Source organism: Gorilla gorilla, chromosome 4 (assembly GCF_029281585.2).
Source record: "Gorilla gorilla gorilla isolate KB3781 chromosome 4, NHGRI_mGorGor1-v2.1_pri, whole genome shotgun sequence".
NCBI lineage: Eukaryota > Metazoa > Chordata > Mammalia > Primates > Hominidae > Gorilla > Gorilla gorilla.
Window position 1 is genome coordinate 100,076,493 of NC_073228.2, and position 20,129 is coordinate 100,096,621.

The 20,129-nt window shown below is 36.1% G+C and overlaps 1 protein-coding gene across 2 annotated transcripts in view; it reads right to left on the reverse strand.

Moving 5' to 3' along the window:
• ELL2 (elongation factor for RNA polymerase II 2) overlaps positions 1–20,129 on the reverse strand; it is a 74,220-nt gene that overhangs the window by 36,350 nt on the left and 17,741 nt on the right. The window contains exons 1-2 of one of the 2 annotated variants that reach the window (XM_055387211.2): positions 18,976–19,025; positions 8,604–8,685 (exon numbers count right to left, since the gene is read on the reverse strand). In XM_055387211.2, coding sequence (XP_055243186.2) covers positions 8,604–8,633 — 30 coding nt within the window. In that variant the 5' untranslated portion in view covers positions 8,634–8,685; positions 18,976–19,025. Of the gene's footprint in view, positions 1–8,603; positions 8,686–18,975; positions 19,026–20,129 lie in introns of those variants that run through there. The other variant, XM_031011141.3, reaches the window with a different exon arrangement.

Below are 20,129 nucleotides of genomic sequence, written 5' to 3' on the forward strand. Positions count from 1 at the left end.
CGTCATGAGTTTCTCTGCAGCTATGGAGCTGAAGTGGAGCTTAGAGGTTAGGGAACAAAGGGACGTGGAGCCCAGGCCAATCAGAGTTCTACATTGCCTTTTCTTGGTAGTTTCAGAGCAGCATCAATGCAGATGGTATGGTCTGAGCTAATCTGAAGCTTTTCAAGAGCAAGATGTTTTCAGGCAAATTTTACATCCTTAAAATTTCAAAAGGGTTTGTAGACTTAGTGCATCTAATTTCTTGAAGATGTATTAGACACAAAGTTAACTGTATCAATATCCAAGTATACTCTTAAGAATGAAATGGGTATATAAGGTAGCACTTATGTTTATGGCTGGTAAGGCTGTGTAACAATTTGGCCAATGGACAGGAAAGCAGGAGACTTATTGGAAAGAGCAGGTAATATATGACAATTAGGGCAGGTTGGTGAGAGAGAAGCTTTAGAACTAAATTATGGCAACTTCAGAGCAGACCAGAACCTGTGGGACTGTTGAAGGCCAGAGCTAGGGTGGGTTTGAGACCTTGTCTAATCTAGAGCCATTCAGGCAGAGTTTCAGAGGAACCTGTGGATATGCGTCAGCCCCCTCTGATATGCAGGAGCCTATTCCACTGTGTATCTACACAGTTCTTTTTTCCAAAATGGTTATAAAGCATTTTCTTAAAAACTAGCCTTCAGGTTCATGAAATACGAGGAGGAGGAAGTGAAAATGTACTGACTGCTACTGGTAGACCTAGGGTCAGCTTTGAGGACTGAGGTAACCACCACAGGAAATAAGTTTTGAGGTCTGATTTTGAAACAATATTGGAAGACCATTCCTTTGTGAGATAGAAACTTCTCTATTTTAATTTTAGTATTTTAAGCTTTTCCTACAGGTCAGTTGGGAATAACTTTTTATTTAGGGACTCACAATCTTGAATTTTTAGCTAAATGCCTTAAGAATAAAATATTATTTAAAAAGTATGAAAATGCTGTGATTCCAAACAGTTTCTTGTTCAAGATGAAGAATATAAAAATATACCACCATGTCTCGGCAACTGGAAAAGCAGATTTTAATTTTCATTCCAAAAATGAGAGACTGAAAATCAAAGGCTTAGGACCACAATCCACAACCCTCCTCCCAACCTCCTGTCTGTCTTTGATAAAAAGCTACAAAGAAAAAGTTTCAGGAAACTTTCAGACATTTATAATTAGCATAAACACTGTATACCAAGATGTGTAAGTCAAAACGTCTAATTACTCTGGGATACAAGCTCAGGCATGTGGCAACAGAATACTGCCTGAAAGGTCATTTCAACATCAAGTCACGGACGTCCTATTTACATAAGGATCTAGGGCAGAAGCACAATGTGCACACTGCTGCAACTTTCTCATATGTGAATGCTAACATCTGCTGAAAAGCTCTTGGTACCTTCACTGCAGGTTTCCTGTCCTTGAGTCAAATACTTTCTACTCAATATTGGATTGAGGTATACATTAGATTAAAAATAGAACCAGCAAGGGTTTTCTTCATTTATTTAAGTGTTTTGTTCTTCTGTGGGATTACAAATCATTCAAACTTACAGAACTCTTGTTTGACAGACACCTTTTCTGATAAGGTGATTGTAAATGCTCAATGAACCAGCAGTACCATGGTGTGACATGACAATTCCTGGTGTTAAAGTGGACTCATACAGCTGAGCGGGCCAAGATCATCTATAATTTCTTTTTTATAGATTAGGGACAATGAGGCTTAGTGATTTGTTCAAGTTAGAGCCATATTTAGATTGACAACCCCTGTACTACAAATCTGAGCCTGCTCCATGGCTGTCTGAAACACTCATTACCTTGTAATACTAACATATTATGTTTATAGTCTTTCTCCCTCCACTAGAATATAAGCTCTGCAAGGACAGAGGCTTTTGTCTGTTGTGTTCCCTGAATATATTGTCAGCACCTCAAGCGGTGCGTGGCACAAAGTAGTCACTCAATGCATATTTGTTAAATGAAAAGGTGGATTAATGCCTGAGCCAGGCCTAGAACTGAAGTGTTTGCTTTCTTTCCACCAGCATTTCTGAAGCATGCTGAAAAGTTTCCTTATGTGAAAGAGGGGTTCTTTCCTCAAATAAATTTAGGAAATGCCAAGTTAAACAAAATAACTTTCTTTGCTGTGGGTCTTTTCATACTGAATAGTTTCCCAATTTGTATGGCCTCAGAACCCACCTCCCCTCCGGCATCCCAGGAAGCCAGTCCATCTCTTAATTTTATCTAAAATCTATTATTTGACTATATATAGACTATATATTAGCTTAGATACAAACTTACTGCAAACATTTAAACATTAGAATTCTCTGTTGTTCTCAAATTATTTCTAGACTCTTGATTCTGTGATTTCCTTAAAATCTAGAAAATATACTTTAAGCTAGAGAAATATATTTGCATGTACTATTCAGGCTCCACAGTTTAGGGACAGAATAATCTAGAATCAGAACAGAAAATAGAAACCTCAACCTGAAAGCCACATGTGCTATTTTTTAAACTAGACCTGCAGTTATGACTTTAGGCCCAAACATTATGGGTTGAGGGGAGAAAAAAAAAAAGCCTCTCACATCAGCCCAGATGTGCAAACCAATGCTGAAGGGTGGAGTAGTAGGAAGGGGAGGGTAGCCTTCACTGGCAATAGAAAAAGTTAAGTATTAGAGAAATCAATAAGAGCTAAATATTCCTACTGACAGGGAAGGGGAGGGGGTAGAGAGGGTCCAACACATATTAGAGCCATCTGAAATTTCCATATGATAGCTATTTTACTGAAGAGAGTAGTGCAAAATGCCAAATTTTTCTAGCACAAAGAGAAATATTGGCAGTTATCCCCAAAATTCAGGTCATATAACAATAATTCAGGAATTATAATTAATAAACAATTCAGGAAAAATAAGTCCATTTATTTCCGTCCATTGTTCCTCTTTAGCAAGACGTATATTAAGCAAGGAAAAAGTAAAGTGAAATTGCTTTCCCTGTTATTTTTCACATGGTTCCCCTGGATCCAGTATTAAAATTTCTAGTTCTGGATTAAAGAGTAGAGCAGCCTAATACTGAGGTTTCCTATTTCTCTTATTTCTGTAGGATACAGTCTTATTAGAAAAATAATTCCTGAGAACTGCATTCTCATCCCTAATGTATTCTTTTAAATTTATGACCATTTTGGAGAAAATATCATCGACGGCAACATTTCAAAACCAATTTTAATTACAAATACACAATAACATCGATGGAAGTAAAGTACTAATTTTTAAAAATCAAATACACCCAATACACTCAGTTGCTATATAACTGAAATTACAAAAAACTACCTTGAGTAATTTTTGGCTCTCTTAATAAATATGGCTTCTCTATTAATATGAAACTAGCCTTCTAAATGTTAGTGTTTCTGGTAAGATGACATGGATTAATTTATTCTTTCATTTAATTCACTTATTCCACACATATTAACTGAGTACTACTGTGCTAGGCACTGTTTAGGTTTCTATGACATAGTAGTGAATAAAACTGACAAAGATTCCTGCCATTGTGGCACATATGTATAAAAGTCCAGGAATGAGATAATGATGCCTAGGACCAGGACAGGGAGAAATGGATGGATGTGGGATGTATTTTGCAGGTACAGGCAGCAGGATTCCTAGACATACTAAATATAAGGAATGAAGGGGAGAAATCAAGGATGACTCCAGGGTATTTTGCCTGGAAGAATGGAATTGTTTCAATATGTGTATGTGTATATATAGACATATATATACACACACACACACACACACACATATATATATATATATATATTTTACTTTGAATGTGATGAGCACCTTAATGTAAATGAATCCATTAACTGGTTAAGTGTACTTCTTATTTTTAAATACTGTACAACTGACCAATGTTGGTTTCGTCAGCTAAAAAGGGGCTTCAAAGGGAGTTTTCTTATGATTCATTTTTGTAGCTTCATGGCTAAAACGTATTTAGAAGAACCCAGGTGTCTGAGTGTGTGTTGTTTGGTAGTTGGGTATTTCCAGGAAAAAAAGGGGTGATGACAGTTACTGGCAGGGGAAAGATGGAAATAGCAGATTAGTACTAGAGATACTGCATCAGGGAAAAGGTATATAGACTATGGAGCATGAGAGAACAGAAACTTTGTTTAAAAATGAATGCAAAGTTGAACCAAGTGCCAAAGTGGTTTTGGAAGAGAAGTGAGACAGCCATCGAGAAAATCTAAATAGTTTCTTCAAAATGCAGTCATGGCTGGGCTAAGCCACAAGTTCTTCTTTGGTGGCAAAAACTAAAACCGCCCATTGGGTTCAGCAACTTATCATAAAGCTGCATTTCATTTTTGTTTTATTAACCAGTCCCTTCCAAAATTTAAATATACAAAGCTGATATAAACTAAATTATCATCTCGTTCCTAAATCTTTCCACCCTCCCACATTGCCCAGTTAATAAGCCATCATTCATTTAGTGCTGAGATTACTGGCATCCTGATGAGTGAAATTTGACTCCTCTTTCTCACACTACTCCACACCCCTCAACATCCACATAATCGTAAGACTTACTGCTTTTTCCTTCTGAAACATTTCTTAAATGTATATTCTTTCCTCTGCTTTGGCTCAGTATTACCTTTTGCTTGGACAACTTGGCTTTCGACCTCCACTTTTGAACCGTTCTCAATCCCATCATCTAATCATTCAGCTGCCATCCTCTAATCATTCAGTTTTTATCAACAACTATTCTTACAAAATGTCAGCATGACTCTGTCAGTCTCAATGGTCATTTACTTCTTCATGACTTTCTACTACTTACGGGTAGTAGATGTAAGCTTCTTAATAGTATATATAAGTTTCCTTGTTAGCACTCTTGCTACTAAACCAGTTTAACTGGGCCTCATCTCCACCTTGTATTTCATGTCCAGCAGCAATACCGTGCTTGCTGGGTGCCGGAACATGCTCCTCTGTGTCCCCACTTCTTGCCTTAGCTCATGCTAACTTAATGTGAGTTCAGCTTAGGAGTCCTTCCCTCAGGAGCTTTTGCTTTCTCAGTGAGGTGCGTTTAGAAGCCCGCTTTCTGAGTCCCCATGGTCCCCTCACCTCTAGGCGCTCATCGCTATTGCTGCCTTCACTACATTGTATATGCTAAGTACTCATTTATTTGCCTTTCTCTCCCACCAGACTGTGAGTTCTTTGGAGGCAAGGACCATGGTCTTACTCACTCTTTTTTTTTTTTTTTTTTTTTTTTTTGAGACAGAGTCTCGCTCTGTCGCCCAGGCTGGAGTGCAGCAGCGCGATCTCGGCTCACTGCAACCTCTGCCGCCTGGGTTCAAGCAATTCTCCTGCCTCAGCCTCCTGAGTAGCTGGGATTACAGGTGTGCACCACCACATCCGGCTAATTTTTGTATTTTTAGTAGAGACATGGTTTCACCATGTTGGTCAGGCTTGTCTCAAACTCCTGACCTCGTGATCTGCCCGCCTTGGCCTTCCAAAGTGCTGGGATTACAGGTGTGAGCCACTGTGCCCAGCCGGTCTTACCCACTTTTATATATATTTGAAACACAGTGGAGTAGATACCTAATAAATATTTGTTAGATTTATCTGAAGAAACTTAGATTAAATTCACTCAGAAGGTGCCTTATGTCAGGGATACTAAAAAATTATAAATGGATTTGAAATAGATGACTTAAGAATCTGTTGAGAACCAGGGTTCCCCAGAGAAGGTAAAAATAAATTACAAGATGAAAGGAAGGGTAAAAAAAAAAAAAACAACAAAAAACAAAAAAAACCCCACACAGCTGCCTGCTGTGTGGTACAAATGTCAGGATGAGAAAGTTTCTAACCTCCCTTGTGCTATGTTTAGCCCCAAAGCCTAGGCCAAGTGGCTTCCTGGGTTTGTGGGACTTAAGTTCATATTATACATTTTTCTTTCTAAAAAGTATCTTCATCTTTATTAAAATACTGGCCGAATACTCTGGCTTCACGAAATTCCATTTGAAAGTATGACCCAACCTCTTTAAAACCATTTTGTATTTTTAAAGAATTTAGAATGTAACCATACTAAATAATTCTAAGTTTAGTAATTCTTGTTGTCAAGTAGGAAGCAGAATTTTGTTTTAAAAAATGGTTTCTCAGAAACAAAGCCCAAACCTGAATTCTACAAGGAAAAAAAATCTTAAATATGAATGGCAACTTCCAATTCATTGCCAATCTCCTCTCCTTGTACCCTGGAGCCTTGAGCAATGTTCTTTTGCCTTATGCCAGGAAGAACTGCTGGCAAATGTAAGTGGGCTTAGAATTCATGACTGCAGTCAGCAGCAGTTGTGTAAATCTAGGGAGAGACTGGTATTTGACACCTGCAAATCCTCAAGGTTAACAGAAGTCTCAAAAAGCCCAAGCCCTAGATTTTGTAAAATACATGGTTTCACCCCAACCTAATCAATGTCACCAAGAAAACTTGTAAGTCCAATAAGACAAACAACAGTTAAGTCTGCAGAATATTTCCATATAGATTTAGAAGTATATTTAACTCTTAATTCTCTGCTTTCAATATCAATTGTTTTTGAGCCTTTTCTTGGGTAAAGTTACCGAATGCTTTTTTCAAAATAAGTCTTACGGGGAACTTATTTTATGTATTACAAACAGACTCAGAAATGCTCTAGTTAAGGAAGGAATGATGAGAGACTGGAATTGCTGAGGCAGCCACTGTGGTAAGTCCTCCCTGGGGACCAAAGGCACAAGACCACAGTCTATGCTAAAGAAGGAGAAACAGCAACAAGACATAGAATATTTGGGGTATATCATTTTAATTAATTAAATTGTAGTCAAATATTAAATGAACATTACAAAAGTGTGTGTGTAAAAATATGCACCATTTTGTGCCATTTTTTTTTTATGAGAATTGGTGCCAACTATTTGGAGAATACCAAAGGTAGGAAATGGTGTCCTGCTTTCTTGTTCTTTCTCCTTTTTAAAACACTTTCTTTAGAATTCTCCCTTTGCACTTCCAGTTCCAAGTTGTTTCTCAATGGTTTGAGAAGAAAGTGAAAACTTCTCTTTTACAAATGGATGAAAAGAGAGAGCCCTAATGAACCACATCTAGGATGCTAGATCATTGGGTCTGGAGCAAACTACCCAGTTTCCAACTCTGGCTCCAGAATCTACCATCTGTGTTACCTTGGGCAAATAACCTCAGTAATCCCTAGTTTCCATACTTGTAAAATGTAGATAATGATATTACCCACCTCATATGACTGATGTGAAGTTCAGAGATAACCCATCTAAGGTGTTTGGCACAAGGTCCGGTACACTGTAAGTGCCAAAAAATGTTTGCTTTGATAATACAAAGACAATATTGGGGAGCTCCCACTCCAATTCTGACCTGTTTGATTCTAACACACACATGCCTTCCTTACTATAATGAGATGTTTTATTTTTGAAGTAATTTCTGGTAACAAGCTCTTTGGATAATCAAAAGTTAACTATACTCATTCTGAATCTTCATAATTTAGAGAAAAATAAGGGGCTACAAGTCTTCTGGGTCAAAGCTTAAGTGTTAGTGTAAATGGAAGCCAAATAAGGTATCTGGAAAAATAAACAAATAATGAAAACAACTAGCAATATTTCCAACTGTCTCAAACTCAAAATACAGAAAGATAAGGTATGAGAATGAATCAGCTAAAACAGGTGTCCATGGAAGGCTGAAAAATTACAGATGCCTGCTGCTCCTCTAGAAGGGTAGCAAACACTGCTTCCCAAGTGCTCTATCCATAAAAAAAAAAAAAAAAAAAAAAATGCTGCTTTCAGATTCCCAGAGTCCCAGATACTAGCTACAGCACAACAAAGAAACAAAGAAAATAGAATTAAGGGTTCTCATGGGAATCACAACTTTATGACTCTAAAGCATTCAATCTTCATAAATACAAACAGTATTTTAAAGTCTGTGGGGGTGTTTTTTTTGTATCAAGCTATAGGTAGCCCTAAAAATGAACCAAACATATAGTATTTTAATTTTTATAAATCTGTTTCCGAACATCTACTCTGAAAATGCATTCCTGAGGCAGAGTCTGGTTTACTCCACAAAATTTATTTCTATTCAGTTTTAATAAGTCAAATTTGTTTGTTAATTTTCTTCAAGCCTATAAAGAAAATAAAACTATTTCAAATTTCACATGTATAAAGCTATTGATATGCACAACACATCAAGGGCTAAATTAGAGACTACAGTTCTGATTTCTAAGAGACTGGCATGTCTGATGTAAATAAGAGGGCCTGTCAAGTTTCTTAGATAGACTGATTTATAATTGCAAGAAATATAGGACCAAAAAGATTTCTAAGGATGGTTAGGCTATTGGCAAAGCCATCAAACCTATGCCTTCACATAGAGAAAGAGACACTTTGGCAAAAAAGGGCAAAGGTTTACATATGGGTAATTAAGGTAATTACTATATTTGAATAACTAATATTACAAAACTTTTGCTTATCTTTTAGATAGTTATTTAATTCTGCTAGGAGGTAGAACCACATACCACAGAGTCCCTCTAAAATAATGAAACTATATAAAGTAGTAAAACATTTTATCCCCTGGCCAATAACTCACAGCATTGCTCCATGAAAAAAAGAGATCCATACCGCTAGGCTTTGTGAGACGTTTGCAATGTTCTTTTAAAGAAGACAGGCATCTAAAGATGAAGGTAGAAATTCAAAAGCACTAAATGATTATGACCACAAACAATGGTAAAGAAAAATGTCAAAATAGCAAAATACAGTATGTAAAAAGTTATATAAATAGAATATTTTTAAAAGTTAGAGAAATAGAGTAATTTTGTCAAAGGGAGTCCATGAACTACTAAAATAAAAACTCTCCCCACCATATCGGGAGAAAGCATGAATAGTATAAAGGAATGAAAAACTCAAAACCACTCCTTCTAGCAATACCAGATGGAGACAACAAGGCACTGGATGTTACTTCAAGCTATCTTAAAACATTGCAGTATTTTATTCATGTCAGATTATAATCAAACAAATCACACTGTCAAACAGTTTTTAGACATTATCAAATGATTAATTTTGAAATTCAAAAAACACGTATCCAATATTGGCTGGGGAAAACCCCTTGTGACTGGCACTTTCGAACAGCTGTGGGAATATAAGGCAGCAGCAGCTTTCTGGGGGTGGGGGATTCAGATGGGATAAATGATTTGGTGACAGTTATTGAAAACTTTAAAAGTATTCTGACCTAATAAATGCCATATCTAGGAATCTATCCTGAGGAAATAAAGATAGCAATAATAATTTATGCACACGGATTTTAATCATACCATTATTGTTATACAGAAACCATACATGTAATAGGAGAATGGCTAAATGATAGTGCATCCATAAAATGAAATGTTAGGTAGCTATTTAAAAGCAACTTGTATTATTTAATAACATAGGAAAATGCTCATGATACATGCTAAATGAAAAAAGAATATAAAAAAGCAATAAACACACTAAGACTGCAATTTTAAAAATGTATGTGTGAGCAAGAAGAAAAGACTAGAAAGAAATTGAATAAAACTGTTTTTAACTATTAGGGACCCTTTTATTACTCATCTTTATTCTTATGTGTATTTTATACACTTTACAAATGTTTATTCACTTTGTTTTTCAATCAGAAAAACAATAAAGACTGCATAAAAATAATAACTAGATTTTAGGTTATCACTGATACTTGCCCTTTGACTCAATTACCTTAAATATTCTTGAAAGAGGTTAGAGATTTTTTTTTTTTTTTTTACAGAATCAGAAATTATGAAGTAAAAGACTTTATCCCAAATTAATCCTGGACTCATTATTCTATTCTTCAAGTTTTCTAAAGAAGGAACAAAACACTGTCTTCCTTTAGAAACAAAACACAAAACATCAAGCATCCCTAACAAAGTTTTCCGTTATAGCCAAATACAGAGCTTTCAAACAGCTGTGGAAATCTAAGTAAGCATCATCTTACTATTCAGTGGAAATGGAACACCCTCAAATACCTTCTTTCCTAATCTGAAAACTGACTTATAAATTACCAACATGACTAGATTAAGGAAAAACTAAAAAGCATTCAGATTAGTCATAACAAAAACTTCTAAGTATTGATTAGTAGAGTATTACTACCTTCATAAATATGGCTATGCCTTATATTCTTACTCTAATATAAGATATCCATAACATACCTTACTAAGTGGTTATTAAACCCTAGGCTTTTCATGTATTATAAAGAACTGCCCTTTTCCTATGGCTGCTTAGGTACCAACTCTCTACTGATGTGGGCCCAATTTAGTTCTTTAATCACTTGGCTATTGCATTCTGAGTTTTATTACCCTAAGCCCCCTAAGAACCTCATCTTTTAAAATTTGACCAACTGCTGCTTTTCATTCCCCTAATCTGTCCTTTCTAGACTGGACTTTTTCCTAGGACACTTTACAATGCCACTGCTCCAAAACATCAAGTGTTAACTCAGAAAGGAAAGTAACCTCTACTCCCACACCCTTGATAACACCAGCAACTCTGCCTGCACCTTCTTTCCACTGGAGAGAGAGATCACAGACAGAGAGAAAACTTTCTTTCTCCACTGATAGATGACAAAGCAACTCTATCAAGTAGTTGACTACCAAGATATTAGCTGGTGTCTAGCTCTAGATAACAAGACCTGCCTTCTCTGTTCTCCTTGTCAACTTGTTTTTTTAAACCTTTAATATCCAGTTTTTCTCCTTAGAGTCTTGTCATATTTGAACTTGGCATCTCCAAAAATTTCTTTTATGTTTCTCGAACAATTAGGAAATACAGATTTAAAATGCCTTTTTGGCATCTATTGAAACATGTTCTGGTTTTTCTTATTTAACCCATAAAGATGACAAATTATCTTTAATGATAATGAGAACACCTTTAACATATTTGTTTCTGCAAAATAAGTATAGCTTGATAGTTATGAAGTTCAATGTCATAATAAGAACCTGTAAACTCAAGAACTAGAATGTGAGCAATAACACATCCATCCATACTCCTCTCCTTTTCCCTCTGCCTGCCTTTCCCTTCATGGGTAACCACTGTTCTCATTTTCATAACTGTCATCCCTTTTTTGGTTTTTAATAATTTTATCACATACATAAACCTACAAATAGATTGTCTGATTATTCCTGTTATTAAACTTTATAAAAACGGCATCATACCGTATGTATTCTTCTGCCTGCTTAGAGTTATAAGTTACTGCTTTTCACTGTTGTATATTCTTCCACTAAATGAATATACCACACTTAATCTCTATTAGCCTGTCATTGTTCTTAATTAATATGGGCAAAACTTAACAAAAGGAGCTTCAAATTCCCTAAATATTAGTAATTAAAAGTAACAATAGTCATGCTTTCAGTATTCATATGTAAACCAGTATTCTTTAACAGCTAGAAAAAAAATTACTCTTTAAATAGGGCTTCACATCAGAATTTCATCTGTAAATCTACCTTTTCTTTCTTCTTACGACTAAAGTTCCAGGTATAATTAAACCCAATAAAATGTCCTTTAGAGTTGCTTTTTGAAAATCCTTTTGTTCCAATTCTCCAATGGGAATACCCCCTGGGCAGCTCCATTCTGATGGAATGAGGACTGGAGTGTAACCTGAACACCTCATGGATAACATGTTCTAAACCAAACACACCCATGTCTCCTGTCTCAACCTGCTCTTTTCCTCTATTTCAGATTTGAATAATGGCCTCACCACCTAACCAAACGCTCAAGTAATAAATACAGAGCCATCCTTATCTCTTCCTCTTCTTCTCCTCCCATATGTAAGGAATCCCATGTATAAGGAATGACTAAGTCAAGGCAGCCATTGGAGAAGCATGTTAAAATGCAAATCTGACCACATGACTCCCTGGCTAAAATTTTTTAAATAGTTGATAATCTCCTACCATGTTTGGTAAGCTATAATAGATTGTGACCCATTGGAAGGTCATGTCATTAATTTAGTGAATTGTGACTAGGATTCTTTTTAAATGAAAGAGAATGGAATAGAAAATATCAGGGTACATTGATGAAGTAAGGGTAAAGACTATGTTGTGGAACTTTTGTTTCAGTTGTGTGAATGTCTACATCTATATGTGTAAAGCTATGCGATGTAAAACAGTTTTGTCTGTGAATTATTTGTAAATGTATTTGAAGGCCACTCATTTACTGATGTAGTTTTCTCATATTAGAGAGGTCAGAGGTTACCCAGAAATTGATGGAAGTCATGAAGCTTCTTTTGAGAAGAGAATGTATATGTACCTATATATATGTATAGTCTCCAAACGTTGTTATGACAGTGAATCGAGCTATCCTAAGAATATCTGGGGGAAAAAAATTGTTTTAAGTCCAGGTTTCCAAAACTCATCATAGCTCTCCAGGGAAATTTTATAGATAAGAAGCACTGATCTCCAAGGTGAAACCTAACTCCTCAAGAAGGTGGGGCTGGGTGGTAGATCACCCCTGTAATCCCAGCACTTTGAGAGGCTGAGGCAGGAGGATCGCTTGAGTCCAGGAGTTGGAGACCAGGTTGGGCAATATAGGGAGACCGTGTCTCTTCAAAAAGTTAAAAAATTAGCAGAGTGTGGTAATGCGTGCCTATAGTCCCAGCTACCCAGTAGGCTGCAGTGAGCTATGATTGAGCCACTGCACTCCAACATAGGTGACAGAGTAAGGGATGATTAAATTTAAGGGACCACAAAGTATCATAGAATTGGTAAAATATTATTTTCCAAGCTTAAATAAGCGTGAGTACTATTAAAGTGATACTGCCTGCAATATAAATAACTCAATTCTACAAGTTCAGTTTTTGGTGGGAAACAAAAAAGCAAAGCCAATTAGTGACAAATTTTATTGACAAACAGATAATGTCAGGAATACAAATGGGCTATTTTACCTTGTCTACACAGCGTCTACCTGTCTATCATGGTGCCTGGTACACATCGCGTACTGACAAATGTTTGCTAAGTGAAGGCAGTAAGCTTAACTCATTGCTAAGAATACAATTTAAGGCAATTGTGGTAGCTTCAGATATTAGTTATAGCTCCAGCTGCTGCATTCCAAAGTGATGCAGTTTGGTGAAGGGCAGAGCAGGGTGAGCACCCTTGTTTGTGCTCATGCTTTGGAGGGCTTGTCTTGCTGTAGCTCACAGTGGGGCCTGTGTAAGGGTATGATCCGTGAGTACTTTGAGATAGTTTCCTCAGGCACCACAAACATACAATCAAAGTTATCCTCCCACACTGTGCTATTCTGAGCTCTTCAAGGGCAAGGGGTGGCCTAGACCGGGTACTCTAGTCAATTTACAATAGTTTCAAAGTATGATTCAATTATTGTGTGAGAACATATGCAGTTTCCAGAGTTCCCAGGGGCAGCCCATCTCCTGGGTAAAATGAGATTTTAAAAAATGTGCACTCCAGCCTGGGCGACAAAGCGAGACTCTGTCTCAAAAAAAAAAAAAGTGTGTGTGTACGTGTTGTGTGTGTGTATATATAAAAACTAAAATTTTTTTAAAATTAGGTAATTTGCTATTTTATTAACACCTTAGTAAATTAACATGTGGCTAAAGAGGTGTAATTCAGCAAAAATATTAGATGATATCTATGCATGTTAACCACTGTAATATTAAAAAAATTAAAACAGAACTACCATAAGAAAGAAATATAATTTTAACATTCTTCTAGTATTAATTACACTCAGAGCCAAGAGTATCAAGGTAGCTGTTAGTTGGCAACATTCAGAGCCGACTGACTAAACACAACCCTTGGCAAAACCAGTGGGCTAGCCAAACCAAAACGTCAAGGGAAAGAAGTCGGAGGGAAGGCATATTATCTAAGAAGGTATGGCAGTGCGGGGATTTATTTTTATCTTTGCTGTGTATTTCAAGCTGATAGTTATCTTTGCTTCCCCAGGAACCAAGTAGGGTAGGGAAGGACAATCTGCAGGAAGCATTTTCAAGGGGGTTGAAATTGCCTACTAACTTCAAATACTGTATAATTTTGTTTTTCAAACCCAATCTTCTCCACACCCCCCACAAAGTAAAATAAATAATTAACAAAATATCTCTGAAGGCTTTGCTAAGTTTGGGGATAAAAAAACAAGAAGAAAAATCCAACCCTCTGTTTAATGACTCTACTGAAAGAGTTTTATAGCACTATTCAAGCCTTTAAAGTTACCAGTTAAATGCCAATTTCATCTTCGGAAGGTCATTGTGCCTTTTTAGAAGGCATACATTTAGAACTTGTTTGGCTGGCTATTCCTCGTTCATTCTGGGAAAAGTGTGTGTGACTCAGTGTTTCACAGGAGATACTGCATGGTACTTATAGAAAATATTTTCTATTTTCAGTCCTCTTCTTAAATTCTTAAACATGATTTCTAAAAATTAGGCCCAGTATGGTGCTTTAAACCTGTAATCCCAGGTCTTTGGGGAGCCCAGTCAGGAGGATTGCTTGAAGCCAGGAATTTGAGGCCAGCCTGGGCAACACAGTGAGACCCATCTCTACAACAACAACAAAAAATTAGCCAGTCATGGCTGTGTATCTATAATCCTAGCTACTTGGGAGGCTAAGGAGGGAGGATTGCTTGAGCCCAGGAGTTCAAGGCTGCAGTAAGCTATGATTGTGTCACTTCACTCCAGCCTGGAGAGCAAGACCCTGTCTCAAAAAATAATTATTATTTTATTATTTCTAAAAATTATGTTATGTAAAACTATTTTCTAAAGCCTCTGGGATTGCTGAGTCTGAAAGTAAGCAACTAAATTAGAAAGAATTTAAGAATAATATTCTCATAACAAATACTGAGTTAATACCGAGGTCTAGAATCTCATATACTGTGACAAAGTTAGCATTATTTCTCACTGCCCTGGGGAAATCACTCCCTGGACATGAGTCCCTGAGGCCTGAGGCAAGTCCACTCTGTACGGCTACCACATGCCAGCAGATGTGGGCATTATTCACTATTGAAAACTTCGCCATTTCAGATTTTATCTCAATTATAACATACCACACACTTACCTTTGTGTGTGTGCACATGCATACACACACTTCTTAAATAGGTCTTCTGGAATTTTACACACCTATTGCCAAGATGTGACATTTTGTATCTACTAAAACCCTTGTTTAAAAGGCTATTTCATACCAATGAAAAATACACATATAAGCCTTGTTCCGGATAGTCCCCCATTTCCATAGAAGTTCTGAGTGGAGGGTTCTGGATGAATCCTACATTATGAATTATTTTCTAAGTATTAGTCTGTATGTGTTTGTTAAGACTGTGCGTTCTCTGAGGGTGGAGCCCATGCCATGCCCATCCCTGCATCTTTTCACACAAAGTACATAACAAGCACTTGGCACTACTAAAGGCTGAAAGAATGTTTGCACAGTGAATAAGAAAAAAGCAGAACAACAAATTAACCTATTAACACATTCATTGATTAGGCTACCTGTTTATAGTTTATTGCTTAGAACAATTATGTTGGTTGATAACTGCATCAGTAACAACTGCTATTACAGTATGGCAGGAAGAACTTCTCCCTAGCAGTGTGAAGACTAAGACTGTAGTTACAGCTCTGCCTCTATTAACTGTGTGTCTTTAGACAAGAAACTTTCAACAAGCATGCAAATACAGAGTTTAGTTTTTAAAAATGTACTGAAACACATCTGTGGAAAATTATCACCTGTCACATTTTCAGTACCAGATCAGTAGATAGAACTATCTTGATTTTTATAAAGCTTACTTCACAATAAAAATGTTGCTTTTGGAAATTGGGTGCATTATACCATTATACCCCTCTGAATGTTGTAACTTGAAGATCACAATGCAGTAGCCCATGTGAACGTACCGGCCACCATTTCTGTCTAAATATGCTGTTCTAGAGAGATTTATAATCCTAGTAAACCTTTAGTTGTAAGTATCTTAGGTACAGATTAGAACTGTGAGAATTGGTTGATTCACTCTCTTCAGAATCAGCAAAGCAATTTTGGATGATTTATTCACCTCCTGATATTCATGAGTTTAGAAATGAGAATCAACTGCTACCATAGATATTTCCTCATCTTTCTGAATCCAGAAAATGCCTTAAATGACCATCTAATTTTCTGAGCACCTTTTTCCATTAAGGAACAGGGGTAGAATGAACAGTGAAGTCACAATTTATATTTTTAATACTACAAAGGCTGCTGCCCAACTGTGATAATAAAAATCCAGGTAATCAATGACTTTCAGAATTTCTACTCTTTAGCAGCATATTGCTATACTTTAATATTTCAGTCTGCATTTATTTAGAAGAAAACTCCAACCTAAGAGAACATGTTCAGGCACAAAAGCAAATATGCTTAAAAGCTAACCAGCCAAGACCCAAATTCTGGCCTTCTAAAGACATCACTGAGGGAAAAAAATCTTATAATTAGTAACAAGGAAGAGCACAACCATGCAGTGCTTAGTGTGAGTCTCATCAGGGAAACAGAAAATGATTTTAACATTATATGTTCAGTTTTAAAACGATATTTTAACAATGCTTAGTTATACGTCAAATATGCCTATATATGACAGTATCATGACAGTTAAGGTACATTTTCAGTCATATTTGATGTAAAAAGACAAATAAAATTTCTCATTAAGGAAAAGTATCCTTTGTGGAAAATTTAAATTTAAATCTATTAATTTAAAGCCCTAAACATATTCCACGTAGGAAAACAATCTGTAAGCATATTTCTTCAGAGAGGATTTAAAGCAATCAGCAAAGCAACATTAAATTATCATGGCTCTCGAGAAAAACAGAGGAGCAGTGTACAGAAGACCCTCACATCGGTGGCCCTGCGTCTTCCCTGTGGGCTGTGCCAACCCACTCTCTCCCCAGTAATGATTCTTTGTTTTTACTAAGTCCCAAAGAGCTGGGGAGAGCTCTGCAAAAAGAAGGGGGGAGGGGTGGATGGAATGCAGCTGCAGGCTCTAAAACAATGCTGAGTCCATATATTTTGTTCCCAGTTAGAATAATGAAAAGAGTGGGGAGTTGAGACAGAATAAGCAAGGTAGGATCAAACATCCTATAGCTCTCAGTCTATAGTACCTCCACTCCTCATCTACTCTACCAAATCCAATCACCATTTGCTTGGGTTAAAAAGCTTATCTGTTAAAATTCAAACACCCATTAAGATTTAAACCCATCAGTCATTTATATCTAAATTGCTTCCATCAGTGAACTATACCAAGGCAAGGAATAAAGTAGGAAGAGAAAGTAGAGCAGGCAAAGATAAACTGAGGGCACTTGGACACATGGGACAGGAAAGCTACAGGGGGACATAGGTAGGAAAATTTAGAAAAGGTGGTCTAAGGTTTCAAATATAAACTGGCTGCTTTGCAATGCTGCTTAGGGCCCAGGGGCAACTAGTATGCTAGAGAAAACCATACTCCCTCCTAGACTGCTAAAAACTGCAAGGGTCAGAATGGAGAGTTTGGAAGCCTGCACATATTGGTGCCCCATAATTTAGGGTTTCGGCATAACTTGATGCCTCCTTAGAAAATATCCTTTACTTGCATTTCCCAGGAGAAAGAATTAAGGGAAGCATCAGCCCTAGAACCCTACTGCTCCTAGTAAGAGAAATGCAGCTCAAACCTTATACTCTTCCTCTAGCCCTCTTCTCCCAAGATAATCCTTTAGTGAAAATCCATGGAGCCCTCCAGGGCTGGTAGAATTAGGACTGACCCTGGCACATCTCTTCAGATATTATTGCTGCCATTAAAATTTGCAGGAAAACTCAAGAAGCCTTAAATAAACACCTGAACTAAGCCCTCAAATAGAAAATCAGCATGTGCTAATGACTACCTACTAAAAAGCTATACAACAAAATTCAGAAGAATACTTATTCCAATTAGGATCCCATTCATGAACACTTAGTCACTAAAGAGGAAAAACAGGACTTAATTGTAAAGCTGTCATGTAGAAGCAAAACTCTGACATCCACACAAACATCTCCTTCAAGTAAGCATTACAAAACACATTTAGAAGTACTCTTGGTCTGTGTTGAATGATGTAATTAATCTGACTCTTGAACTGTTTTCCAGTTATAAAGGTTAGAAAGACTATTTATTTAAATTGACACTTTTGCATTTTGTGACATAACAAAAATTCAGAAGTCTGTAGATTTACAATAATCAAGAATCTTCCTCCCTCAGCTTATGTTTTCTCTATAGCTCTAAAAATCCATTTACAGATATTACAAATTTCCATTTTATAGCTAATATACAGAGGCAAATATAGAATACATATTAATTTAAATGAAGAAGCAAAAAGAATAATTGAGTCTACTATTTATTTTATTACTATGAAATATTAATAGTAATAATTTTAAAGTACTGATTCTACTCCTGTAAACTTTATCATCTATCATAAAGACAAAATTCATAAGTCCATTTTATTAGGCATTATCATTTATTGCGCTTTTAAATGCAGTAATAAAATACACAGAAAATTTTGTTTATTCTGTATATATGAAAAACTCAATTTCTACTTACATATTTCATTTCCTGGTATATACAACTTAAAAACGTGCACACACAGCAAAATTTTATTAATAGTAAAAGCAATCACAATCATAACTTGCCTGAAATAAATAATCCCTTATGGATGTTAAGCTGTGATAAAACATACTCACATAATACCTTGATGTACGTTATACTTCAATAAAAAGGTTCAAACATGCAATTATCCATATTATGGATAAAAAAAACACTGTCAATATCAATAACCATATATGAATTTTTTAAAAGTAAGTTAAGAAAATAAGATAATTCAAGCATCTTAAAGATGTCAGAAATTTTCATTTAGTCACAAAGCTCACAGAATGAGTGGCTGATTATAATAAAAGGGTCAACTGAAAACGGATTTTAAAAGCTGAATAGCGTGCAAGAACATTAGATTTGTTTGTTAAATCAATAAGAGTACTCACCCCGTGGAGTCCTTGGAACTGAATTGAAGGTCGAAAAGGAATTAAATTCTATTAAAAGAAACAAAAGAAACAAACAGGTAAACCTTGGTTACTGTGACATAGAACTAAATGTTTAAACTTTAAATCTATGTTATTTGGGCCAGGCACAGTGACTCATGACTCTAATCCCAGCACTTTGGGAGGCTGAAGCAGGAGGATCACTTGAGGCTAGGAGTTCAAGACCAGCCTGGGCAATACAGTGAGACCTCCCCCTCCATCTCTATTAAAAAAAAAAAGAAAGAAAGAAAGAAAGAAAGAAAGAAAGAAATATATGTATTTGGTCAGTGTCATAATGTGTGAAAATCTCTTTTCATTATATACTTTCTTTTGCATGTTACTATATTAAGATGCCTTGGATGAACAATATCACACTATTTACATTTCTCTCTGAACCACACAAACAAAATATATTTTTTGGCAGTGCAGCTAATCATGTTTTTGAAATTGACCAACATGATTTGGCAAAAAATGGTTAGTATACCAATTCAATTTTACATTAAAAAAAACTGTATTGTTGCATAGTTTCCTGGTATATTTTTAATAGGGGTGGGAGGAGGGAAGAGATAATTGGAGGAACTTTGCAATACTGTAACAGGATGCTAGAAATATAAAATTAAATATTTGAGAATAAACCTGTTTGCTATTTTCTCACATTTTATCAGAGATTTGTTTTTAATTGAGAGCCAAACAGGTTACCAGTTCTCTCACATGATTCTCACCAGGAGAATGTAATTTCTAGATCAGTGTTTTTTATTATGAGCTTTTTCTTCTTGATAACTTCAATATTTTATCATAGAGTTGTGCATTTAGAAGAAAAGCTGTTATCGTAAGTGTCAGCCATAGTCTTTTGCATGATTTCCTGTATTCAACGTCACCAGCATATTTTTCTATGGGAAAGCTTTTCCAAATTGCCAACAGAAACCCATGAAGAAATCAGATTTGGGTAATGTTTAATGGTAGTACATCAGCCTATAAACTATTCACACCTTCATATTCAAATCCAATGTACAAAAACAGTGGTTTCTGGTCTCATCTCTATCCCAAATAAAAATATAGAGGCACTAATATGTTCCTCACCTCAGCTACAGCACATCACCTACTACATCCAAATGCTT